Source organism: Musca vetustissima, unplaced genomic scaffold (genome assembly GCF_032173495.1).
Source record: "Musca vetustissima isolate MV318-11 ecotype Yass unplaced genomic scaffold, APGP_CSIRO_Mvet_v1 utg29017, whole genome shotgun sequence".
In the NCBI taxonomy this organism is placed as follows: Eukaryota; Metazoa; Arthropoda; class Insecta; order Diptera; family Muscidae; genus Musca; species Musca vetustissima.
In genome coordinates, this window is record NW_026877999.1 from 144819 (window position 1) to 162905 (window position 18087).

General features: G+C 35.1%; 1 protein-coding gene across 1 annotated transcript in view; it reads left to right on the top strand.

The window, feature by feature from the left end:
* The window catches only part of LOC133322773 (semaphorin-2A), a 156520-nt gene extending 139074 nt beyond the window's left edge, over positions 1-17446 (top strand). Inside the window, exons 9-13 of the mRNA XM_061531736.1 lie at positions 7276-7612; positions 7963-8126; positions 8237-8389; positions 11448-11556; positions 17321-17446. Coding sequence (XP_061387720.1) covers positions 7276-7612; positions 7963-8126; positions 8237-8389; positions 11448-11556; positions 17321-17389 — 832 coding nt within the window. The 3' untranslated portion in view covers positions 17390-17446. The remainder of the gene's footprint in view (positions 1-7275; positions 7613-7962; positions 8127-8236; positions 8390-11447; positions 11557-17320) is intronic.
* The last annotated feature ends 641 nt before the right edge of the window (positions 17447-18087 follow it).

Sequence of the window (18087 nt, forward strand, 5' to 3'; positions counted from 1 at the left end):
GGAAAAATATTCTACATTAAGATATGCCTCTCGCAGTTCCTAAGAAAATGTGTTAAATATAATTACGCCTCTAATAGATTTAAAAAAAAAAAATAAAAATATATATATATTTTTTTTAATCCACACCTCTAAAAAAATGCACGCATTTAATAGATCTCAAAAAATATTCTTTAACAAATCTAAGCCTTGTATAAAACCACGCCTTTATTTTAATAGAACCACTTCATTTTTAATGGAACCACGCCTCTAATAGACCTCGAAAAAATATTTTTTAAATAAAAAGCCAAGCCTTTAATAGAACTTAAAAACTATTTTTAAAACCAGTAAGGAAAGTAGTAAAGTCGGACTGGGCCGACTATATGATACCCTTCACCACTTTGCGTATATTGTACATATGTAACCTTACAATTGCATATCAATGTTCCCTCGAAGGAACACACTCATGCCTTGATACACGCTATTCGGTACGTCGCACTGTTAAAAATTCAATCTCAATCAGACACCCGTTCGAAATACATACGGAAGATAGCTACATCTGCACCAATTTCAACAAAACGCAATAAAGTCATTCAAGTCTCAATCGAAATCTGAATCGATTTTCCCGACACGTACCACACAGCATTCTAGACTCAATTCAGTACGCTATGCCAAATTTCATGCAAATCGAAGGATATATGGGAGCTATACCGAAATCTGAACCGTTTTTCCCGAAACTTACCACTTATCATTCTTGACTCAATTCATTACGCTATGCCAAATTTTGTGCAAATTGAAAGTTATATAGGGACTTTCTTATGTAAATCTGAACCGATTTTCACGAATCTAAGCACACATCATTCTAGATTCAATTCAGCACGCCATGCCAAATTTCGTACAAATCGGAGGATATATAGGGTCTTTGGTGCGGACGAAAATATGTATTGCACCTATATCTAAATCTTAACCGATTTTCACGAAACTTGGCGCACATCATTCCAGGCTTACTTCAGTGCCAAATTTCGTGCAAATCGAGAGATATATATAGGGGGTTTGGTGCACCATTTACCCTTAATCGGACTATTTTAACCGAAACTTACCACTTATCATTCTTGACTCAATTCAGTACGCTATGCCAAATTTTGTGCAAATCGAAAGTTATATAGGGACTTTGGTGCCTCATTGTCATAAAATCGGACGAACATATACAGGGGAGCTATATCTAATCTTAACCATTTACCTTAAATCGGACACAGGTATATATGGGAGCTATACCTACAGGGTTGCCCATATTCGACGGACCCATCTGGCAACGCCATAACTTTTGACAAAGATGTCACATCGCTTAATGACATACCGCGTTTGATTTTTTTTCATGAACTAATACACGCCACGCGAGCGCTCTGAAATAGTTGAAACAGAAGATGTCAATTGTGAAAACTCAACGTGTTTTTTTCGACTGGTAAGGCTCTTTCTAATCCGAAAAGGCCATATAAAAGTCGACCAAGGCGATCGGCCGAGAATATCGCTGCCGTACGAGCCAGTGTTGAGAGGTCCCCAAGAACATGCCAAAAACGCCGTTCTCAGCAGTTGGGCATGGCTCGGTCTACTTTACAACGGATTATTCGCATTGATTTGCATTTGTTCCCGTACAAAATTCAATTGACGCAAAGAATGTTGCCTGCGGACAAGCCTCGTCGATTGGAATGGGCCCAAAGAGTCATCGAAATGGCCGAAGATGACGAGCAATTTTGGAACAAAATTATCATGTCCGATAAAGCCCATTTCACATTGAATGGGGCCATAAATAAGCAAAAGTGCCGTTTTTACGCCACTGAAAATCCTCAGGAGATTCAAGAAGTGCCTCTTCATGATGAAAAAGTCACAGTTTGGTGCGGCGTTAGTGCGAAAACGGTCATTGGGCCGTTTTTCTTCCAAAATGAAAATGGCCATGCTGTTACCATCAATCAGGAGCGTTATCGCGACATGATGGCCAATTTTGTGATGCCAATTATTCGTCGAAAGCGTATGAGACAGTTCTGGTTTCAACAAGACGGCGCTCCACCGCACACAAGTCGCATAACAATAGATTTTCTGAAGAATTTGTTTCCGGGCCGTTTGATGTCGAAAAGCGGTGATTGGACTTCGCCCGATTTGACGCCACCTGACTTCTTCTTTGTGATGCCAATTATTCGTCGAAAGCGTATGAGACAGTTCTGGTTTCAACAAGACGGCGCACAAGTCGCACCGCACACAAGTCGAATAACAATCGATTTTCTGAAGAATTTGTTTCCGGGCCGTTTGATGTCGAAAAGTGGTAATTGGACTGGCCACCGCGTTCGCCCGATTTGACGCCACCTGACTTCTTCAAAGGTTTACGTTAACAAGCCAGGGACAGTAGAGGAGCTTAAGGACAACATTCGTGAAGAAATAACCGGTATTCCGGCCGAAATGTTGGCAAAAACGATGGAAAATGCAGCAAAAAGGGCACAATACGTCATTAACGCCAGAGGCGGCCATTTGAGAGATATCATATTCAAAAATTGATGTAAATAAATCTACTTGGAACAAATTAAATGATTAACATTGCCAACCGCCAAATTTTTATTTTTTTCTTTGATTTTTTTTTTAAAAAAACATGGGTCCGTCGAATATGGGCAACCCTGTAAATGGGAGCTATACCTATATCTAAATCTGAACCGATTTTTCCCAATTTCAATAGGGTTCGTCCTTGGGCCAAATAAATTAGATGTGCCAAATTTCATCCAATTTGAATCATAAATGCGACCTGTACTTTGTTTAAAATTTAACATGGTCAGACAGACGAACGGACGGACGGATGTGCGGACATGCAAAAATCGACATTGAAAGTGATTTTAAGCATATTCTCAAAAGGAATCATGTGTCTTTATCTCGCTTCCTTTTGCCTGTTACAAACATATGCACAAAGACATAATACCCTGTACCACAGTGTGGTGAAGTTATACCCTTCACCACACTGTGGTGAGGTATAAAAAATATTTTACTTAAATGTATACCAATATAGCCCATATTTGAAATTGACATGTCTATAGACAACAGACAACCTTATTAAAAATTTCTAAAATTCATTCTTTTCTACCCCTATAGGATCTATTGATTGCAAAATATTTGAATATTCAAATATTGTACAATTTCAATATTATTTTTTATATGGTCGCTTAAAAATATCAATTTTTAAATAAATTTCTTTTTCACTTAAACATGTAATTTCATTCAACGACTTAACATGTAATTCCCTTCACATCATAGCGAACAATTTAATATTTTTTTTTTTTTTTGCTCAACTCATTCTGTATTTCTCAATTATATAAATCAATAATTCAAAATGGTTAATGGTGATGTTTGTGAAGAATCTACTTATGAATATCAATCACAACTTTTAATTACATTTGCAAAAGGCAACCAATAAAGCCGTGGCGGCATATAAAATGAACACCTTTAATTAAATACTTATGCCGAAATCATAATGCCGTGTAATAACGGCTTAAAAAGCGATGCGGGGGAGAAAATGCAAATGAAACGCACATGCCACCAGTACACACGCACACACAAGGACACGATGCAAGCTTTTCGCAATGTGTGTGTGTGTGTGTTCCTTCATTCATACCCATCCAGTCGATGCGTTGCATTCGCTCACTCATTGTGAATTTATAATGAAAAAATCAATATCTGCTTACAATTCGCCAGGGCGAATGCCATGGGCGATTGCAATAATACCACTTAATATTAAATTACTTTTTGATACTTTTATATTTTAATGACGTTATGATCACATAAATGCTTCGACAACAACAACAACAACAGCAGTAACAACAAAATCAAAACGTTGCATGCATGCCAGCGGACCTGATGAGAGCGAAACAACAACAAAAGCTCTGGACATTGCCTTTAGTTTAATTTCACTGCAGACATCCAGCCAGCCAGTCTGATAGTTAAGTAGGAGTAGCGCCATTGTTGAGGCCAATTCGTAGGATGCACCACAATCATGTTGCATGTTATTATTGTTGCACAGACTTGTGTGATGCATTGCATTTTAAATATCCCGAACCAAAATAGCAATAACAACAGAATTGTACACATCTGTGTATTGAGGAATTTTTCGTAGCAAATGTAATGAAGAGAACGAAAGCAAAGGTATCAAGAAAAATCCTCTTGAGTCGGAGTTTTATTGGATAAACAATTGCGTGTTTGGCACAGTGTTCCTTAAAAAAATATTTTTAATAAAACTTCGCCTTTAATAGACCCAAAAAAAATATTTTTAAGAAAACTTCGCCTCCAATAGACCCTGAAAAAGTATTTTTCATAAAACTACGCCTCTACGGGTCTATAACCCTGAAAAAATATTTTTAATAAAACAACACCTCTAATAGGCCTTGAAAAAATATTTTTAATAAAAACAAGCCTCTAAAAGACCTGGAAAAATATTTTTAGTAAAACTTCGCCTCTAATAGCCCCGAAAAATATTTTTAATAAAAGTACGCCTTTAATAGAGCCGGAAAAAATATTTTATTTAAAACCATGCCTCTAAAAGAACCAAGAAATATGAATAAAACTAGGCTTCTGATATGCCATGAAAAAACCACGCCTCCAATAGGAATTTAAAAAAGTAGTTTTAATAAAACCAGGCCTTGAATGGACTTTACATTTTTTATAAAGCCACGTTGACAAAAATATTAAAAAAAAACAGTAAGGAAAGTAGTAAAGTGGGACTGGGCCGACTATATGATACCCTTCACCACTTTGGGTATATTGTACATATGTATCCTTACAATTGTGTATCAATATTCCCTCGATGGTACGCCATGCCAAATTTTGTGAAAATCGAAAAATATGTTCGGACTTTGGTGCACCATTTACATTAAATCGGAAAATATATATGGGAACTATATCTAAATCTGAACCGATTTTCACGAAACTTAGCACACATCATTTCGATTTTCAAGGACCATAGCACACATCATTATAGACTCAATTCAGTACGCTATGCCAAATTTCGTGAAAATCGGAAAATATAAGGGTCTTTGGTGCACTATTTACATTAAATCGGACGAAAATATATATGGGAGCTATATCTAAATCTGAACCGATTTTCAGGAAACTTAACACACATCATTCCAGGCTTTATTCAGTACGCTATGCCAAATTTCGTGCAAATCGAAAGATAAATAGTGTCTTTAGTGCACCATTTACATTTAATAGGACAAAAATATATATGGGAGCTATGCATATATCTAAATCTGGACCGATTTTCACGAAACTTAACTCACATCATTCTAGACCTAATTCGTTACGCTGTACCAAAATGGAAGATATATAGTGACTTTGGTGCACCATTAACATTAAAACGGACGAAAACATATATGGGAGTTATATCTAAATCTGGACCGATTTTCAGGAAACTTAACACACATCATTCTAGACATCGAAAAATATGTAGGGATTTTGGTACTCCATTTACATTAAATCGGACGAAAATATATATGGGAGCTATATCTAAATCTGAACCGATTTTCTGGAAACTTAACACACATCATTGTAGACCTAATTCGTTACGCTGTGCTAAATTTCGTGCAAATCGAAAGATAAATAGTGACTTTAGTGCACCATTTACATTTAATAGGACAAAAATATATATGGGAGCTATACATATATCTAAATCTGGACCGATTTTCACGAAACTTAACTCACATCGTTCTAGACTTAATTCGTTATGCTATGCCAAATTTCGTGCAAATCGAATGATATATAGGGACTTTGGTACACCATTCACATTACATCGGACGATAACATATATGGGAGCTATATCTAAATCTGGACCGATTTTCAGGAATTTTAAAACACATCATTATTTACTTAATTCAGTGAATTATGCCGAATTTCGTGCAAATCGAATGATATATAGGGACTTTTGTACACCATTTACATAAAATCGGACGAAAATATATATGGGAGCTATATCGAAATCTGAACCGATTTTCACGAAATTTAGCACATATCGTTCTAGGCTTAATTCAGTACGTTCTGCCAAATTTCGTGAAAATCCATGGATCTACAAAATCTTCAAATATCCGATTTTTGGTGGTAAGGCTTGTGATCGAATGAGGACCAGAAATTTTTAGTATATAAAATTCTCAAAATATCGAGAATTGGTTGTGCCTTTATATGGTCCATATACGAAAAGATGGGCCAATATTCATTAATTACCATATTATGGCATTAACAAAAACGTTTTTTGGTAGAGAGCTCTATCGTGATTTGAATGACTTATTTTCGATAATTGGCAGCATTTTCCACTGATGTGGCTTTAATTTGTATTCCATATTCTTGATATAGGTCCTTGCCTCAGTTTTCCGTTTTTCGAAGGTGTTAGACCAGCAATGCGGCATTCCAGGTTCTTATATAGGTGTTAGACACATTGTCTGAAAGACCTGTAATGTAGCATTCCAGGTTCTTAGATACAACACAAGTTTGTCAAATTTTTTTAATGTTTTGTTAAAATTGTCTTCCATCTACCTCAAGTCCTTGTGTGCCGCATTTGTCCTTATTTTCCAAAATCGTAAAATAAATACCTTAATACGAGATTTTTGGTCTCCAAATATTTAAAAAAAATATCAGAAAGGGTACTCAAAAACACTTTTAACAGATCCGTGCTCGGAAAACTTCTTATCTAAATTTACAAACAAATGTCGTTTACATTGTAGATTATGAAGAAGTGTCCTATTCTTCTGAAATATTGAAAAGAAAAAGATCTCATTGAGCCAAACATTAATTTCGGATCTGCTCCAAATTAATATTTAAGGATAAGAAAACCGATTTTTGTATTGCATTTTTAATTTTTCGTTTTGTTCCCTTCGATTTGTCTCCCTCGAAACACTGTGAATTTTGTATTACCAGGATTACCTGAAATCCTGTTATTATTCTGTTGCTGTTGGCACCCTCCAGAGTCGAAACGCTGGGAAAACAATTGCAAATGTTACGCATCTATGTGTGTGTGTGTTTCTGTACGTTTCTGTGTGTGTGAATATATATTGAAATCCTTTTTGTAAAACTTTAATTACAAAAGGTATCATATTAATGGCCATAACAATCCCGTTATTGTCCAAATAAAATACGAAGACAGCGATTTTCATGAACACTGAAGATATTATTTTTATTTATTCTTTACAATTATTTTTTGCTTCTCTCTTTTATTTTTAACATGATTGAATTTAACAATTTTCTGTGTGTGTTCTCTTTTTCTCTTCCCCTCTCCAACAGAATTAAAATCGATATCTTAAATCAGGAATATACCGTTTATTATGTTGGCTCCAATTCGGGACACATCTACAAAATCGTTCAGTATTATCGCAACGGTGAATCTCTGTCGAAGCTTTTGGATATCTTCGAAATCGCCCCCAATGAACCCATTCAGGTGATGCAAATCAGTCAGACACGTAAATCGTTGTACGTTGCCACGGATCATCGTGTCAAACAAATCGACATGGCCATGTGCAATCGTCGCTATGACAATTGTTTCCGTTGTGTACGTGATCCATACTGTGGCTGGGATAAGGATGCCAATACATGTCGTCCGTACGAATTGGATTTGTTGCAGGTGAGTTTTTTTTCGGTTGTTTTTCTATGGTTTATTTTACAGGGGAGTTTTTCGGTTATATACCATTCCAAGTGGAGACGGAAAATGATGAAGATGACAAAAAATGGTGTTGAGATGTATGGTTAATATGTATATATTTGTTGCAATATAGACTAATATATTGGGTAGTATCGTGTGAAGGACCATGGGAATGTGTTTAAAATAAAACATAAAATTCTAATAATAATAAAATTCTAAACAAATACCCCCAAATTGTACTCCGAAATTGCTTAGATTTAGGCGACCGAAAATTGTCCATTTGACTAATCATTTTTATAAATATCGTTACATCTATCCTTCTCTATTTTCAGGATGTTGGCAACGAAACGAGTGACATTTGCGATTCCAGCGTGTTGAAAAAGAAAATCACCGTTACCTATGGCCAAAGTGTACATTTGGGTTGTTTTGTGAAAATTCCCGAGGTTTTGAAAAATGAACAGGTCACATGGTATCACCACTCGAAGGATAAGGGACGGTATGTGAAAGTTAATTGGCAAAATTGGTGTTGTTTAATTTTAATTACCGAACCACACATTTGTGTTTTTATTCATTTTCTATTTATTTTTATTTTTACTTTATTTGCAGCTATGAAATCAAATACAATCCCACCAAATATATTGAAACCACCGAACGAGGTTTGGTTGTGGTATCTGTTAATGAGGCTGATGGTGGACGTTACGATTGCCATTTGGGTGGTTCCTTGCTATGCAGTTATAATATTACCGTGGATGCTCATAGGTATGTTGAAAATGAGTATGAAAATACACAATTTTTGGGGAGTAATATTAGGTGGAAGGTAGGGAAATGGAAAATACAAGTCATTGGAAAAAGGATCGAAGACTTATGTGCATTTGTTTTATTCGGAAATATCCTGATTGTTCAACGAAGGTGCTAAGGTGCGAAATTTGTTCAGGTGATCAATATAATTGCAGTCTTCTCAGTATACGACAGTCGAAATAAGTTACAATGTGGGAAAGTTCTGTCGGTCCATACATCATAAAGCAGATCTTCCAAATATATTTCTGTCAATGAGGCTGGACCATGTCAAAATATTAGAAATTACGTTGCCGAAATTCTAAATTACATAACTTCCGTTGGAAAGAACCATCAAAGCACGTAAAACAGAACGAGACCTTAAAAAGGGGATTTTTAAGGATCTATAGAAAGCGTGGATTTTTAAAAAAAAATATTTATAAGAACCTATAGAAGGTGTGGAAGTTTTAAAAAATTGTTTTAAGGACCAACAAAAGGTGGTGGATTTTTATACCCTGCACAACTATGTTGTCAGGGTATTATAGCTTTGTGCAGCCCCAAGAGTTTGTAACGCCGCTAAATATTGGTCCTAGACCCAACTTTAGTATACCAATCTTCATATCTCGACTAGCTGAGCCGATCTAGACATGTGTCCGTCCGTCCGTCTGTCCATTATAAATTGTAAACGCGATACAGGCCACAGTTACGGACCAATCTTCACGAAATTTTACATGTAGGATGGGTTCGGCCCAATGAAGACCCCTATTGTTTTTGGAAAAGGTCGGTTAATAATTAGGGAATGAAATGGACCAAATACTTAATTTTTGTCGGTTTTCCTGGTCGCTGTAGAGGCCGCAATTATGGCCCAAACTTCGCGAATTTTACATGGAGAAGGAGATTTGGCCAAAGAGTAATCATGCCTGTTTTGATAAAGATCGGTCAATATTTGGCGGGTCAAATGGACCCAGACTTTTGTGTGAGAAATTACAAAAATTTTATTCTATAGCGTATACATTTCCCCCTTATAGATATAGACCCAAGAAGTTGATAGTATATCCAAGAGGAGTGGTTGACCTTTAAATCGATACCAATTATATTGTCGTATGTACTCGGATGTGGGAGTTACACTTCAATATTTACAGGTGCTTAGGTATTCATATATTATTAAGTAAACCATTACCACATTATAGGGCGAAAATAAAGCGCGGATCGCTTTGAGGATCCAGGTATGGTCAAGGACAACGCCTATAATTTCAAGAGGGTGCAAATATCGCGAAGTATTGCCCATGTTCAGAATGTAGTACCACAGAAAGTTACATTTTCGTGGAAGTTGTGTAGGGTATCATATGGTCGGCCCCGTCCGACTATACTGCTCCGCTCACTGGTTTTTTAAATATTTTTAATGAACTACAGAAGTATGGATCTTTTAAATTTTTTTCTTTGAAGGACCTACAGAAGGTGTGGATATTTGATTAATTACGACAAGGGTGTATAGACACTGTGGTACAGGGTGGTATGTCTTTGTGCATATTTTTGTAAAAGGCAAAAGAAATCGACATTGGCCCATGATTCCTTTTGAGAATAAACATATAATCACTTTGTGAGCCAATTTATGCATGTCCGTCTGTCCGGCTGACAGTCCATCTGTACATGTTAAACATGTCGCATTGATAATCCGATTTGGATAAATTTTGGCACAGCCCATTTATTTGGCCCAAGGACGAATCCTAATGAAATTGGAGAAAATCGGTTCAGATTCAGATTTTAACTAAATATTGCACGAAACTCTCGATAATTGCACGATTGAGCAAAGCTTTGCACAGCGTACTGAATTACTACCAGTTGCAATGTTTTGCTGAAATGGTTTAAGGGTTAGATATAGCTTCGTATATAGATTCTCCGATTTGAAATAATAGGTGCATATATATATATATATATATATATTATGGACCAAAAGTTAGGCCACAAAATTTTGCACAATGAACTGAAGTTGGTATAGCAGAACGTGAGTCAAGTTTAATTGGAATCGGATCAGATTTAGATATAACTCCCATATATAGTTTTATCCGATTTTAAGTAATTGGTGCACAAAAGGCCTAAAGTTAAATCGATTGGGACCTAACTTTGAACAAAGTACTAAAGTTAGTGTAGCCTAACGTTTCGTCCGATTTTATGTAAATGGTACACCACACTCCTTAAGTTTGTTAGATTGACATGAAATTGTGCACAACGTGCGAATGATATGTGTATGGATTGAACGAAGTTGGTTCATATAAAGATCTCATATATATTAGTTCATCCAAGTTCATGTTAATGGTACTTGAACGATGCGACGTCTGTTAGGATGCATCTGTATAATATACTACTTTCCTTACTGGTTACATATAGATCTTTGAAAAAATAAACAAGGATGGAATGGGGGTACTCGCTTAAAATTGAAGATTGAGAAAGTTTATTGCGTCATAGAACATAGATACCAATATATAGTCAACGATTTTTCGTCGCCAGAAGTGGCTCCTAAAGCATCCACAGACTATGATTTGGAGATGTCTCGTTTGAAAAAAGTGTATAAATCATGCTTGTGAATACATTTTCCATTGTGAAGAATTTTAATATTCTTGCTTTAGTCCTTTTATGTGGAGGTTGATGATGAGATTATTGCGGATCGATTGTCACGAAAATTTTCACAAAATCCGGAGGTTAGACAATACTCGCAATATATTTTACATTCCATCAATATATTGTTCTTATTCGTAAATTTATTGCAGGCATCTATTACGCAGTCATACAATACTACTGTCAAGGAATGAATTATAAATGACTTAAATAAAAATACGATCAACTTTAGAAAAAATAGACTCTTTAAAATAATTTCTTCGTCCTACTTTTTATACTCTTCACCAGTCTAGGGTTAAACATTTTTTTATGCAGGTGTTTCGTTTTATTTCCAATAACTTCACTAATATGAATTGTATCCCCATTACAAATACACACATCGACTTGAAAAACAACTGTCATTATTTTCTTTTTTCTCTTCTTACAGATGTACACCACCCAACAAAAGTAATGACTATCAGAAAATTTATTCAGATTGGTGTCATGAATTTGAGAAGTACAAAACAGCCATGAAGTCATGGGAAAAAAAACAAGCGGTAAGTTTTGCATAAACAAGTTTACTAGTAGTAACCCATTAAATGAAAGAGTAAAATATATGTAAATCTATAATTGAAGACGACATATCTATGGATACATATATATAGAAATTACATTCCATTGACCTAAACCACAATGCAAATACATATAAAGCAAACAGTTGACCCGTCACCTGCACTATGTAACAGGGTTATCACCTATTAAGACAACGACAATGTGTGTGTGTTTATACATTGTGGTCTCATCCATTTAGCAATACCACAACAAATCAATATCAAACGATTTAAACGTTTTACCTTCCCAGTAGAAAGTGTCTTGCAGACAACATTAACGAATCGTGTAAGACAATGGCAATTCCTTGAAGACACTTTGCAGACAACAATGTGAAATCGTTGACGGAATTTTCACACAAGTGTCTCAGTATTCATGCACGACAACTTGGGCGACAGGATAAGCGATGTTGTCGTTGACGACAACTTCGGCGACTAATCTCCCTACTTTTCGTTAACGACAGATTCCCTTCCTGTCGTTTACACATTCGTTGATGACTGTATACCTATTGTCATCAATCTTGTCGTCAATCATACCCCATTTAAAATTCAAATAAAAATATATGTACATATTTTTAATTTATATTTTTTATAGCACACATTTCTTATAACTTATATTTACATAATACATACAATATAAATAAGCAGATAAGTTGGAGTGAAACAACAAAATTAAAATGCATTGGAATATGAAACATCTTTCAGATTTTACTTACAATATTTCACCAATTGTCCTAAGAGTACAACATTGCATTTAAATAATGGTATAAATAATTATATATTCTTTTAATCTTACCTATTTTAACGAAGAAAACACGTCTTCTTTATCTCAAATTTCTTATATATTTTTTCAGAAAGAATGTCACTTAATTCAGACTATTTTTGTTTTGTTTTCATATTTCGAGAAGAACGACATTTTCGACGACATATCATGTGTTTAGTCATGAATGACAATTCCATAAATTTCGTCAACGTTTCGTTAACGAAATTGTCACGCAAGAGAGTATTTTCTACTGGGTTAAAGTATCTCACACACACATACACACAAATATACAATGTGTTTTTAATTGGATATGCAGTTAATGGTAGGCTGCCGTTCTGCAACAATTCTCATTGTGGGAAATTTGCACTGCCCTGCCCTGCTTGGCACAGATAATGGTGTTGCAACACTTTACCTTAATAGTTGTAGTTACTTGGTAATCCTTTCATTATTTAAAAATCAATGAATATTTTATGAAATTTATAAGCTTAATTAAATATTGGAGGTTTTAGTGTAGTTAAGTGGATTACTGGGCAACTATGTGTATTTAAGGATCTAATGTTTGTAAATTAATAGCTGTTACATTGTTGTTGTATATATGTTGGGAGAATTTATTACGGACACAATTTTTTACGGACACAAAAAAATGGAAGACGCTTAAGGTGAAAATAAGCAATTTAAGTTATAGGAGTTTGAAAATTGTAGATGATGTTTGCTGTATGCAAATAATGATAACTGTTTAGAGGAAATTGTTCATTTTTTATACCCTCCACCATAGTATGGAGTGTATATTAATTTTGTCATTCCGTTTGTAACTCATCGAAATATTCATTTCCGACCCTATAAAGTATATATATTCTTGATCAGGGTAAAAAAACGCTATCTTCCGAAGGAATTGAGATAGGGTGCTGAAATTTTGCATAGGGTTGTCTTTTGTCTGCAGGCAGGTAAAGTTCGAAGATGGGATATATCGGTCCACGTTTAAGCATAGCTCCCATATAAGGGTACCCCCCAATTTTCGGTATTTTGGGGTTCTTGAGCGCGTTTTTCAAGCGAATTCGCTGAAATTTGGTACATTGTGTTTTTATTGGGTGCTAAATGTCTCCAGAAAAAATTATAAGTATAGGTCCACTTTTTCTGGTATCCCCCATATAACGGTACCTCCTAATTTTCAGTATTTTGGGGGTTTTGGTCGTATTTTTCTACCGAATTGCCTGTAATTTAGTACTTTGAGTTCTTATTAGGTTTCAAATTATAAATAGTCCATTTTTTCTGGTAACCCCCATATAAAGGTACCCCCAAATTTCGGCATTTTGAGGTTCTTAAGCGCGTTTTTCAACCGAAATCCCTGAAGATTTGTATTTTGCAGTCCTATATGGAAACACATCTCCCTACCAAAAATTATTAATAGTCAACCCCTTTTAGGCGTAGTCCCCATATAACCCCATTTTTATACCCTCCACCATAGTATGGAGGTTATATTAATTTTGTCATTTCGTTTGTAACTCACCGAAATATTCATTTCCGACCCTATAAAGTATATATATTCTTGATCAGGGTAAAATTCTAAGACGATCTAGTCAAGTCCGTCCGTCCGTTGTAATCACGCTATCTTCCGAAGGAATTGAGATAGGGTGCCGTACGGTTCGATAATGAACTATATGTGAACTATAGCCCGCATTTAGGCTTAGCCGTAGCACCTGTATGGGAGGTACTAGAAGGCATGGACCAATATTCCCCAAATTCGGACTTGAACTAAGTTTGGAAGACATAATAAGATGGGATGAAATCAATTTTTTCTGAAACGGATTTGGTCCAAAGAAACATGGGGTCTAGAACCAATATTTCGATGAGGCACATTTTCACCGTGTGATAGTGTATACACACTAATTATCCATAAGGCTGAGGGTATAATTTTCTATTAAAAATTATTGTTTACATAATCGGTTTGTAGATATGTCGGTATAGGTGCATTTTTTTGTATGTTCCCTATATTTTCATTTCAAGTACCTGCCAGTATATCTATGGTGGAGGGTATCCAAAGTTCGGTCCGGCCGAACTTAACGCTTTTTCACTTGTTTTTATTTAAAAAAGGTGGTATCTCAGCAATAACTTGACGAATGTTGGTTTTAAGTGCTCAAGAGTTGAAGTTTTACCTGCATAAAAACGGTACTTCGCGTCGCCCCATAAAAAATGTTATGTTAATAAGCAGTTAATATCACCCTGAATAGAAATTACGCTGCCAGGAAATGTCTCTTACATTTGCTAGCGTTGTGTGACATGTGACACCGTATTGTTGAAACCACAAATTCTTCAAGTGGTATTCTCCAATAGCATGTTGTTCAAGCACTCATATTTGACGTTGTGGATAGTGTGCTTTCAATGGTTTCAGTTTTTGCGTAAACTGGACTTTATATGAATGTAGGTGTAGATCTAAATGCAAATACGCCACTATTTGACAGTCCTAATTTCTAAGAACGATGAGAAATCTACACATTCGGGTCTTCGGCAATGCTTTCAGCATGCGATATTTTGAACGGAATGAGTGAAACGATAATGAACATGCCTTGCAATATTTGTAGCTGCTCTGGCCTCTTAAAATTTTCTGACAATTTTGCCAATTGCTTGCGTAGTTGAAGGATTATGTAACTGTGGCAGAATATACATTATTATACCCTCAGCCTTATGGCAAATGTGCCTCAAATAATATAGATTTTACACCCCATGTTTTAGAAAATTTGGAGTCGATTTACAAATCTCCTTCGGCCTGTCTGGCGGGCTGGTTTTCACGATAACTCTGGAAGGGGCTAACCGATTTCATCCAAACTTTGCACATCATAATAAAAATGGATTTTATACTGTAACGAACGGATTTAATCCAAGCTTTGCACAACCTATTGCCTTAACAAAGCCTCGATTTAGTCCGCAGATGAGACCCAGATGGTCCACTCTTTCTGAAAACTCCCCATCAAATAGCTACAAGATTCAATCTTTATAAATCCAATGTTACGAGTTAAATGTCAGATTTGAACCAAAAATCGCACCATTTATTGTCTTTATTAAGCCTAGATCAAGTTCGAAGGTGAGATACGCCTTCTGGTGACACCCCCCCCCCCCCCCCCCCTTAATAAACAAGGATCAACATTTTCAATATTATAAATCCAATATTAGACGAATGGAATGCCCGTTTTGAACCAGAATTTGCAAAACCTATTACCTTTACCAATCCTAGATCAAGTCCGAAGGTGAGACCCGTCGGTCATCATTATAAACATGTAAATATAATTTGACGCTAATGGAATGCCCGATCTGAACCAAACTTTGCACAATCATTTATATTTACCAAGCCCAGATCTAGTTCAATTGATCCACTACTTCTAGTACCTCCCCAACAAATGGTCAACATTTTCAATATTTATAAATTCAATATTATGCGAATGGAATGTTCGATTTTATCCTAACTTTGCACATCATAATATCAAAATCCGAAGATGGAACCTCCGCAAACCTTTGGCGGGGGGTGTATAAATTTGTCGGCAACACCGATTGACACTTTTTATACCCTTCACCTCACTGTGGTACAAGGTATTATGTCTTTGTGTATACGTTTGTAACAGACAAAATAATTCGATGGAGACCCATGGTTCGTTCCTTTTGAGAATATACATACAATCAATTTCTGAGTCGATTTATGCATGTCCGTTCGTCCATGTATTTTTGCGAACAAAGTACAGGTCGCATTTATGATCCGATTTGGATGAAATAAGGCACATGTCACTTATTTGGCCCAAGGGTGAAACCTATTCAAAGTGGAGAAAATCGGTTCAAATTTATATATAGCTCCCAATATAGTTTCGTCCGATTTTATGCAAATAGAGCACCACACTGCCAGTATTGGTCCGATTGAGACAAAATTTTGCACAGAGTACTGAATAAGGTCCAGATTGTTGCATGCGAAGTTTTTTTGAAATCGCTTCAGATTTAGATATAGCTCCCATATATAGCTTCGTCCGATTTTTATATCCTTCATCACACTGTGGTACAGGGTATTATGTCTTTGTGCATATGTTTGTAACAGGCGAAAAGAATCGAGATAGATCCATAGTTCCTTTTAAGAATATGCATGGAATCATTTTCTAAGTCGATTTATGCATGTCCGTCTATTTGTATATTTCACCACACTGTGGTGCATATGTTAATAACAGGCAAAAGGAATCGAGTTAGACCCATGTTGAAGTTACTACAGGTATGGGTTCTTTTAATTTAGTTGAAATATCTATCATCGTAGTTAATTTCGTGCGATTCCATTTCAATGGTCCTCTAAAAATGTCACATCTATTCTATCTAAAGTATATTGTACATATGAGCATCTCTTGTATGTACCCAAACTGGTTAAGGGTATCATATAATCGGCCCTGACCGACTTTTTCAACTTTCCTTATTGGTTTTTACTGCGAAATGTCACCCTTCCCATGAGCATAAATCTGAAATTGTTTGATTGATACTTTACGAGAAAATAAACAAATAATGGATTTCTTTTTCTCCCAACCTAATTTTTAAGTTACTTCAGTCTCATATCAATGTTCCTTGGAAAAGACGACGTCTGTCTGGATACATCAGTTGAATATATCCAAAGTGGTGAAGGGTATCATATAGTCGACCCCGTCCGACTTTTCTATATTGCCTATTGATTATTTATACCGATCAATATTTAAAGAGTCAAATGAACCAAAATTTTCACCATATATTTTCACATAGTGTATCGAATGGAGTTTTCAAAGTTTTGTTAAAATAGGTTTAAATTATACTTAATTTATACTGATTTGCTACTATTTTAGAGCACCTCTCGTATATATTTTAAGTGGATTTCTGAATTTAATACCTTTCAATTCTAATACTTTACGAATTTCTTTATAATAATTTCCATTCTTTATATTTTTCTTTTCATTTCAGCAATGTTCGTCACGTCAAAATTTCAGTCAACAACATCCAAATGAAGTATTTCGCAAAAATATAGTCTGATATCAAGATGGACTAAATGATGCTGCTAATCCATTAACGTCCATTAAACTTTTTTAAAAGAAATTATTCATTTTGAAAACCAATACAAAACAACAAATTATCAACTAACAAAATTCATGCAAAACATATATACACACACACAAACAAAATGCATATATACTTAACCACATACAATGCAAAGCAATAGCAATATATATATATAAATAAGAAATACAAAACCAACAACAACAAATAGCAAATATACTAATTAAAAATGACGATGCAGTTTAAACGCTAATATTAAGTGACACAAAAGTATTGAAACAAAAAAGATTGCCGTTTAGAACAAAGGCAAAGAAAGATAGAAACAGAAACACTATAAAAGTTCCCGCATATTTAAAATACATACAAACATACTTTATGATTATTATTATACATATAAAAACAACAAAAACATATAAAAATAGCAATATGAGATCACAATAAACGTGGCATTTATTATAGAGATTTGTAAGTTTATTATAAAAAATAAATAATTATAAAAAATAAATAAAAAACGATGAAAATAAAACACATAATTTTAAATATAAAAGAAATAAAAAAATCCAATCATCAATCACATTACTACATACATATTACAGTTTATGACAGTTACAGCTAAACAGAAAAAAATACAAAATTCTAATTATTATATTTATCAAAGAATTTTCATGTTCGCT